Raw genomic sequence first — 10,327 nt, 5'->3', positions numbered from 1 at the left:
GACTTTTTGATCCTTGATGAATTTTCTTGAATTTCTTTGTCAAATGACTTCAATGATCATATGTTGATGATATTGATCCCTAAGAGTCATATTTTGACCAATAATCTCAAAAGTCAAAGGTGATCTTGTACAGCTGACTTTTTCAGATGAACTGAAATTTTGGACTTTTGTGTGGAATCAAGATCTCCTCCTCAAATGAGTTATGTGAATGGATTATATTGAGGTAATAGAAGTTCTTGAACCATGTTTTGAGTTTTTGATCCATGTCCTGATTAAAAGTCAACTGTCCAGGTGAATTAGGTTAGAAACCCTAATTGTCGACCAGATGAAGTTGATGACTGTAGATCTTGATTTGAAGTGTAATGCCCAAAGAATAATGTCATATGAACCAATTGAAGATATTTGAACCAATTGACAAATGCCCTGGAGATTTTTAGGGTTTCCCAAAGGTGATCCCTGATTACAGTCCTTGATGGGCTCAAAACCCTAGATTGGTGAACTAAGCAGACCTGAGTCTTGATGATTGGTGTCTAATCAATCATAGGTGGATAGAATTAAGATTTTTGAGTCCTATAATTGTATTGGAGACTAATATTTTTATTGATTGATTCTTTGCCTGAGCTCTTTTGTTCCTGAATATCCCCGATTAAGCACCAGTTGATCAAGTGAATGTTTTGACTATCTGTTTTGATTCTGATGAAAAGTCTGGAGATGTGACATCTCAGGGGGGTCAAAATTAGGGTATGACAATATGCTTATTTATTTTGGGGTATAAAAAGGGTGTTACATTAGTGGTATCAGAGCATGGTCGACCAGTTGGTCAAGGTTATTAATGTCTTTTATCCTGTTGTATTAGATTTGTGTATCTGACACGAACGATACTATTTTGTCTGTTCGGTCATTGGATGTCTTAGGACAATGGCTGAAGGAAGGAATGGTAACATTGATGTTGAGGTAGTGATGAGGTGGACTGGTGCGATTGGACAAACTCCACAAGAGAGTGCCGGTAATGGAGGAAAGGATGAGTTCCGTGCTTTTGGAGATTTCCGAAGGTGCAATCCGCTGATCTTTGAAGGAGAGTATGGACCGGACAAAGCACAAGCATGGATGAGAGAAATTGAGAAGATCTTTCAAGTTGTGAGTTTCACTAATGTACAGAAAGTACGATTTGGTACTCACATGCTGACGAAAGGAGCTGGCGATTGGTGGAGTAATACTGTGCGGAGATTTGAAAGAGAAGGTTTTGAAGTTACTTGGACTCTTTTCTGTGATGCATTTTTGGAAAACTATTTTCCAGAAGATGTGCGTGGAAAGAAAGAAATGAGGTTTCTAAATTTGAAGCGAGGAAGAGGACAATCCAGTGGGAAACCATATGATGACAAGAGAGAACAATCTGATTCTGGCAAGAAGCAAAGTGAGGGAGGAACTTCTACTCCACTTAAGTGTTTCGAATGTGGTATTGAAGGTCATCGTGTCGTTGATTGTGATAGGACTCATGTGACATGTTTCAAGTGCAACAAGATTGGTCACAAAGCACACAAGTGTAGAATTGGTTCGAGTGAGATTTGTTACAATTATGGTGAGCGAGGTCACATTAATACCAAATGTGATAAGCCAAAGAAAGAGCAAGCGAAAGGAAAAGTGTTTGCGTTGCCTGGTGCTAAAACCACTGCTAAGGAGAAGATAATCTGAGGTATGTACTTTATTATTGATAATGGTGCAACGCATTCTTTCATCTTTGGATTGTGCTGTGAAGTTGGATCTTGCTTTATCTGTTATGCATAGAAGTAATGCTATTGATACAACTGCTGTGATTTTGTTTCTACCTTTTTTGCGTGTTTGAATTATCCGTTGAGCATCTTTGATAGAGATTTTGGGAATTGATTTAGTTTGTTTTCCATTAGACCAAATTGAGGAGAATTTTGGTATGAACTATTTGGAGTTGAATCAAGTAATTGTAACTTTAAGAGAGATTTTAGATCTTGGTATTTTAAGTGATTTCGAGTGCGAGTTTTGAAGGAACACTATTATAGTTAGTAACGGTTGTTTATGTTTCATTATGATTGTCGACTGTCTATTGACAAATTGAGGACTTGATCACCCTTAATCTATTGTTGATAGGAGACGAGATCGTAATGGACGAGATAGAACTGTCTTACTAACTTGGTATTGTGTAAAGCGACTAAGGGGAAGTTGAAGAGTAGATTTGAGGATTTGTTTGAGAAAAGATTCAGATGTCTGAGTGTATAGTCATAGAGTCGCGCCTGTTTTGTCGAGTAAGAAGAAAATAAGCTTCTATGAGGTAATGATTTTTAGGATGTTTTAATTCTAAGAGTGATGATGAACATGCTGAACATTAAGGATTGTGTTATCTATGTTGAAAGAGAAGAGGTTATATGTGAAGCTTTCTGAATGTGAGCTTTGGTTAAAGGAAGAGAGTTTCTATAGGTTTGTGATTTTGAGCTGAGGTGGGTTTATGCAAATATCGACAAGTGGTAGTTATACTTCAAGGCAACTTAAAGTTCATTAGAGGAATTATTCGATGTATGAATGGATGTTATCTGCCGCTGGGTTTGTTTTGAAACTTAAGAGGCATTATTGTTTGGATCGAGATTTGAGGTAGGTAGGGACTACAAGAATTGAATATGTGGAAAACAAGGCGAGTGGAATTTCGAAGGATTATGATTTTGGGTTGAATTACCATCCTGGAAAAGCGATTGTTGTAACCGATGCATTGAGTAGGAAATCATTGCATATGTCTATGTCAATGATTCGTGAATTAAAGATGTTGGAACAATTCAGAGACTTGAGTTTGGTTTGTGAGACGAAGTATTCGTGTGTTAAGTTTGGTATGTTGAAGCTTACTTGTGGTATTCTTGACGAGGTTAGAGAGGGTCAAAAATTGGATTTAGAATTAGTTGACAAGATGGCATTAATGAAGCAAGGAAAAAGGTAATAACTTTCGGATTGATGAGAATAGTGTCATGAGGAGTCATGATCGAGTTTGTATTCCTGATGTTTCAGATTTGAGAAGAGAATTTTGGATGAAGGGCATCGTAATGGTTTGAGTATACGTCATGATGCTACTAAAATGTAACAAGATTTGAGGAAAATGTTTAGTGGTAAAGTATGAAGAGGGATATGGCGGAATTGTGTATTTGAGCTGGACTTGTCAGAAACCGTTTAGTTGGTGCAACAGTTATCCTATTCGAGTGGAAGTGAGATGGTATCTCTATGGATTTTGTTTCGGGTTGCTGAGAACATCGAGTAATTGTGAAGTGATTTGGGTCATTGTGAAAAGGTTGACGAGATGCGCTTATTTTATTCCAGTAAGGATGGATTATCGGATGGAGAGACTTGCTAAGTTTGAAATCGAGAGAACAGTGTGTTTGCATGGTATTCCATTGGAGTATTGGAGTAGCATCCTTGGAAGCTTGTATGGTTGAAGATGTGGAACGTTTGGTATTGGTATGAATCGGGAGAGAGTAAGTGTGGTTTCAGTGTCGAAATGGTTGTGTCGATTGAATTTTCGAGGACGAAAATATTCTAAGCGGGGGAGAGTTGTAACATCCCTATTTTTATTAATATTTTTATTAATTATATTAGTAATTATATTATTTGGTGTTTTTAATAATTATTTGCTTAATTTAGTCATTTCTGATGTTTATTGAAATTTTCGCGTTTTGGGACGATTTAGTCCGTATTAGTTCGGGATAGCGGATCAATATTTAATCGAAAATTTTAATATTCTTAGTATTAGAAATATTAATGAGTTAATATTTAGCGTTTCGGGAATTTTCCGAGTAATTAAGATTAGACCGGAAATATGAGACAATGAGTTATTAAAGGATTTTATCCGTATTTATTTTATTATATTATTTTATTTTACTTGGTGTGTTAAATAATTATTTAATTGTTATGAGATATAATAATTAATTGAATTAATTAACATTGTGTGTATTGGTGTTTATTTAGTTTATTGAACTAAATAGAGATATTGAGAGATTATAGTTAATTGGGCCTATTTATTAGAGTTAGAAGTAAATAGGGGGTGTTATTTTTTTAAGCCCAATATGACATAAGATAGTAAGGATTGAGGAGAGTAGACATAACATTATCATTTCATTTGCTGAATTTTAAAGAAGAGAATAGAAGGTGGAGAAGAGGAGCAAAAGGGGAACAAGTGAGAGCTAGGGTTTGAAGAATCAAAGAGGTAAGGAGGAGAATCCTTATTATTATGGGTTTGTATGATTGGGTCAATGGGTAGATTAACATGATTAGGTTATTGTGTAGAAAATAGAAATCTGAATTTGAAACAATAGTGAGAATTCTATCTGTGAGGAAAATGAGCAAAATTAGTGGGTCATTCGTTCAATCAAGTTTCATTTAATTGTTTTTGTGTTTGCTTTGAGAATTAGTTAATGCTTTTCTAGTTCTCTGATTGTTGATTATTATATATTTGTACTGGTACTGTGTTGCTTACGAATATTTGTTGTTGAGTGTGTTTAGCATCTTCTATAAAAGATCTATTTTGCATTGATAGATTTGATAGATTGACAGTTAATGTGTGTTGTTTATGTTAACGGTGAGGGGTTTCAATTTGGAAGTGTTAGGATAGATTTAGAAAAAGTTATTGATGGTTAGATGAGGGGTATCCATGATGGGATTATTTCTAAATTCTCTCATTCAGTATTATTGAATACGATGACAAAAAGTTGGAAGACTTCATATTGGTTAAAGACACACCCCTCCCTTCTACAACTCTCTTTTTTTTTTGGTATGCATATATTTGCCTAATTATTGATTGTCTTTTACAAAAATCATGATTTGGAAACAAGAGTGATCTTGATAGTGGAAAGTTAATACAAATAAATAATAGAAATAGTAGGATGCTAGCAAGTTGCTGAAAAATTCAAAACAGTTTGGTCGAAATAGTCGAATTAAACGGTATAATTAGTTGTCCCGAATTTAATGAAAATTTACGTGGTTGATCAGTGCATTTTGATGCACATTCCTCTACGGTTGTACTTATACATTTCCATGGTTTGCTTGTCTTATTTTTGTATTTTATAATGTTTTTATATTTTAATTTATTTTTATTGTTATTTGATCTTCGTATTTAATTTTCAGCTTTAGCAGTCTGCACAGAAACGATCATAACAAGAGTTCCAAGAGTCCGATTGAGGCGTTCTAATAATCGACCGAAAGTTAAGAGAAAGAGCTACAATTCTTTTTTTGGAGTCGAAGTCAGAATCGGACTGTAGAAGGGCCAGAAAATTCGTTGAAGTTGCAGCACTAGTTTTAGTTAAGTTTCGGGTCAATTAGTTTTGGGCCTGGGTCGTATGTTTGACCCAGTTGGATTGTAAAACGGGTTGTACTCTTTCCCCTTAGGGTAGTAGCCGCGGTACTGTAGCATCTATCTTCCATTCACGAAAAATATTGAAGCTTGTATGAATTCCATGGCGAACTAATTCCTCTTGGTTAATCTGTCGTATTCAGGTTCCAATTTACTATGAGATTAATATAATTTTGCTTAATTCCTATTCCTTCAATTCGACTGTGTGTTTATCATTTGCTTAATTTGATTATTCATAGAGTAGATTGTTTGGTTCGATTGATCTATGTTCCCAATTTATTCGTGTTTTATCGTATGCTTAATCATTAACCCGCTGCATGTTTAACCGAATGCTTAATTCGGCAAACGGGAAATATAATTCATATAATATTGTTGCGCTTGTCAATTATATTGTAATCGAACGGGAATGGAATCCGCTTAGGATAGTGATATTATAATAATCGATGATTGGTAGGTATCGAATCGGTAGATTGACTTATTTCTATAATCACTTTTTCAAAACAGCTTATTTTCATAATCACTTTTTTTAAGCACTTTTTCTGATTCGAACCCAAACCAATCCCCCCTAATTTCGACTTTTCTTTTAGTTAATAAAATCAAGAATCCTTGTGATACGACTCGAGCCATTGTCGTTGTACTACGTTTTACAAATTACTCGTTTTTGACCCGCGCGCGACAGCGGATCAGTGGTAGCTAAGTTTAATTAGTAGATTATTGTGGTGGTGTTATTTTGTTGAAATTGTGATATTTTACGAACCGACCGAAATTGTGTGGATTTGAATATCCTTTATGTTAAATGTTGGTTTTAGAATAGAAAATGAAACAATAAATTGGAACTAATGTAGTGTATTTATTAATTGGTTGATTAATTAATAGTGGAATTAATTTCAATGTTTTCAATTGATTAGAGTATAATTGGAATGGAATTGATTATTCGGTTTATTGGTAAATTGGGGTATTTTGTGAAATGAACCGAATTTGTATGTTGGTTGAATATTCATGTTGAAAATAATATATTGTTATATCAATGATGTTGTCTTGATAATGATTCTCTGTGAGTAGTTGGTTAGCATTAATTCTAATGATTAATTACTTGATGTTGAAAAGGTGTGTTCATATATAATCGGCACAAATGAGAATTAACATGAGATAGTATGGTTACTAGTGTTAATTAGATTTTGTGAATCGTAATTGAATAATTGACTTTTTATATGTGAATAATATATGTGTGTTGTGAATGTGGTGTACAATTTGGTGGATAATTCATAGATTTGAACTATTAATTGGTATGCGCTAAGTCAAGATTGATGAGGTAATCTTAATTTCATAATTGGTTGGTAATTGTACATTCATTAATAGCATAGTCGGCTTTATTGTGGAAGCGGTGAAACTGTGGGTTCACATGGTAATAGACGGTGATCCTTGAATGGAAATAGACGTAGATTACGTTGATCCTTAATTGGAAACATGTGTAGTGGCTTTGATCTTGTCCGGATCGGAAGCGTGGCTTGGATTCTAGAGTGAATCAGAAAGCGGTAAACTATATGTTTACATTTGGTGGCTTTGATCTTGTCCGGATCTGAAGCGTGGCTAGATTCTATATGAATCAGCGGTGGAACTTTAGGTCCATATTGGGTACCACATGCATAGAGTCACATGTCTTGCATTGAGTCACATTGGAGTTATGTGATGTTTGAATATATGCAATTATGTTATTATGTGATTGTTATGTGTGGAATATATTTGATATTATGATTTATATGGTTATATAAGGTGTGACGAATTCCTTCAATTGTTGATTTAATCATTGTGCTTTATTATACTTTCTTCATAATGATTCGAATTCTCACCCTTCTGTTTTAATGTTGCCCTCGTTTGGCGACATGCAGGTTCTGGCGTTTAGTAGCTCTTGAGAGACTTAGCTGGAGTTTCTTCTGTGTTTGTTGGAGATTAGGTAGTGAGTCGATGCTCTGGTCATGTAACACTGGGTAGACTAGGTGTGTTAAACTCATGTTTTATTTGTTTATGTATTATGTTATGACTCGTGAATCTGTTTATTCTTTACTTGTTGTTCGGGAGGCTTTTAAGCCAAATATTATGATTATTGTTTATTTTATGTTGAGATACTTATTGAGATATGATCATGGTATGAGACATGAATCATTTTATGAAAAACATGAGTATTTTTAGTACTTTCCGCTGTGAATGCATATTCTGTATGAATTGTAATTAAATTTTTAGGTGTTATTTGGAATGACCAGGTGTATTGTATATTGTGGATAAATGCTGTCGTTTTTTTAAAGCTTTTAGTTTGTGAAAACGTCGATGTGACGCCCTTTTGAATTATATGTATGCTTATTCTCTGATTATATGCTTATTTATTTTGGGGTATAAAAGGGGTGTTACATCAGTGTCATTGTCATATTTCGAATTTCCATGGTTTGGTGTATAAGAGATGATTTATTTTAGTAAGGTTTGAGTTTGATGCTCTGACTAATAGTGTGTGTATATTTTTTGTTGAAAATATCACAGTATGGAGGGCATGTTTTGCACACTGAAGGTGAATCTGACAATGAGCCACATGTATGCCTTCACCTAGGTTTGACGGATTATAGGTTGCTTCTCAATGCTCATCTTGGAGTTGTTTCATTTTTATTTATCATGGTTAGTGATATTGATATGATAGGATTACATTGATTCTCGAATCTTGAATGATAAACTATAGTCTTAATGTTTGTGTGGATGCTTTCGCGATGTTAATCTATATCTATTTCAATGTTTGTGTTCATGAGTTCTAATGCGTGTTCATTGTTGACAATGATAGATTAATAATAACTGAAGTGATAGGTTTGTTGGAAACATTTTGTTATCTCTAGTGTTTGCTTGAAACCAGTAGAAGATCTTTTGAATGCTGTCTTGAAGACTATCACGAATTCCTCTCACAGTAAAACTGACGCAGTTGCCACCGAAACGACACGCGACGGTGACGGTTTTGTTTTCGTGAAGGATTTTCGGCCACAGAGTGAAGATGGCGATGACCCTGTTCGTGAAGCGAAGAGTCTTAATGCTATAAGGACCGCGCTAGAGAATCTTGAAGACCACAAAAATGGCTGCAACTGACTCCTGTGAACTGCAACACAATGGATGGCACTGTATCGCTAGGGGCCCTGCCGCAACAATGTTATTGTGCTGCAATTGGTAATCCTAATTATGTTGTGTACCTATTACTGCTATTTATAATGATAATAGAAGTCAAATACCAATGTAGTACAATTCCATCTCAATGAGAATACTATTGTTACAAGATTAACATTTGACGGTCAGGTTGAAATAGAGCCTTTGTATTCATAAAGAATGGCCCAATTGTTGTTAAAGGTAATGAATATAATTAATGTTCCATGGAAAGGAAGGTTTGTATAACAGGGATAAGTATGATTTAATGAGTAAAATGTAAAGGTCTATTATTTGGTTTATGTGATGGTTAAGATGTTTAATGCATAAAATGAGCCGACAATATATATAGGTTGTAGGCATTGTTTGTCCTTTAGTTTCTTCTGGAACTTGAGAAGGTTTATTGATCTGTTAATTATATGCTTGATTTCCATATCATGAATTTTTCGGCCCTACCTTATTTGTTTTTTGAATATGGTTTTGTTCTAAATTATAATTTCATTCTGTTTGATATGTAGACCATTCAGACACAGCAGCGTGTTGAAAGAGATGCTGCAATTGCTCGCTTGGAACAGAGTAGAATTGTTCTTGCAATGAGACTGTCGGAACACCTTGGTAAAAAATATAAAGTCATTGAAGAAGCTCTTGCTTTTGTTGGAGATGTACAGGATGCAAGCGGCCTTATTTCACCTGAAGTTTTTGGACAACCAAAATGTACAGCTGAGAATTTTGTAGCTGATAAAGGGAAGAGATCTAATATACTCATTAGTGCTTTTGTCTCGAGTTTCAATTTTGTGAAGAAATCTCCCGGGTTGGATCATATGGGTGGAATAGTGGGCAATGCTGCTTTGGTTGCTGTTAGTATGATTGCTATGCTTCATTTACATCAGGTAACTAACCATGGACATCCATTTAGGGAAGAAAATAGAAATCACGGTAACAAAACTATGAGAAGAGCAACTCAATTGGATTCTTCGTCTAGTGCCCATTCCAGTAATCTGGATGTATTGTTGGCTCGAGGTTAGGATTTAACCTCGATCATTATGGTGGAATGATGAGGGTTATGCCTCTAGCAATGTGTTTGTTTTCTTTCTTTTTTTTTATTCTTTCTTTTGTCAGTGCTCTTGGTCCTTTGTTTTTTCTTGGTTTCAGTGGAGGGCTGAAACCTGGTCCGAGAATAGGAGAGAATATGCTAAAATGGAGGCATGCCTACTCTAGGCAGTTTGCTCGATGTGAATTGGTATAGTTTAATGTTGAGTTTCTTGAAGAAATCGCAGGTGAAAAATGGAATGGAGACTGCATATTATATGCCTTCAATGCAGGTTCGAATTTAAACTCAGGAAATGCTTGGATTAAATCATTTAAGCCTATCTATCTACTGACATAAAACACTTGTGAGACAGTTTTATAAAGTTCATGGAAACACCTTATGATATGTCTATAAGTTTGTTTCAGCTTATTTCCATAAGCTCTCCAGGATCTCCAGGATGGCTTATAAAATAGTTTTGAATAATGATGAGCTTTGTCAAATATGCCCTTTGTTCAAGTTTATACTTCCTTGATTTTTCTTGATGTTACTAATCCTCCTTCATTTCTTTTGATTTCATTTGATGAATGTAATGGTTGTTCTGAAATGTGTCATGGTTCCATTATTTTATATAAAGCATTGGTTTCATGTATAGTTGACAACCTCTTTCTGATTTTCCAGGGACTGTTGTTGACAACAAAATTTGGCAAACAAATGGAAGTTGACACAAAAGCACAATCACATAATTTGGCAAAATACAATTTAAAGGTGTT

The 10,327-nt window shown here is 34.8% G+C and overlaps 1 protein-coding gene across 1 annotated transcript; it reads left to right on the top strand.

Annotated features, from left to right (window-relative positions):
• Positions 1-918: 918 nt before the first annotated feature.
• On the top strand, positions 919-9,552 carry LOC131657199 (plastid division protein PDV1-like). The gene is made up of 3 exons (XM_058926671.1): positions 919-1,052; positions 8,233-8,473; positions 9,046-9,552. Exons 1-3 carry the CDS (start codon positions 919-921, stop codon positions 9,550-9,552), a joined length of 882 nt encoding a protein of 293 aa, XP_058782654.1.
• Positions 9,553-10,327: the final 775 nt, after the last annotated feature.

This window comes from Vicia villosa, linkage group LG1, assembly GCF_029867415.1.
Source record: "Vicia villosa cultivar HV-30 ecotype Madison, WI linkage group LG1, Vvil1.0, whole genome shotgun sequence".
Classification (NCBI taxonomy): domain Eukaryota; kingdom Viridiplantae; phylum Streptophyta; class Magnoliopsida; order Fabales; family Fabaceae; genus Vicia; species Vicia villosa.
This window is presented reverse-complemented; position numbering and strand designations above follow the sequence as displayed.

Bases quoted from the DNA above. Each gene is read 5' to 3' on its own strand.
- LOC131657199 (XM_058926671.1), top strand. From the start codon at position 919: ATGGCTGAAGGAAGGAATGGTAACATTGATGTTGAGGTAGTGATGAGG. The intron at 1,053-8,232 runs GTGCAATCCGCT...TGTTATCTCTAG, and splicing joins GCTTTTGGAGATTTCCGAAG to TGTTTGCTTGAAACCAGTAG. The intron at 8,474-9,045 runs TGACTCCTGTGA...TTTGATATGTAG, and splicing joins ACCACAAAAATGGCTGCAAC to ACCATTCAGACACAGCAGCG.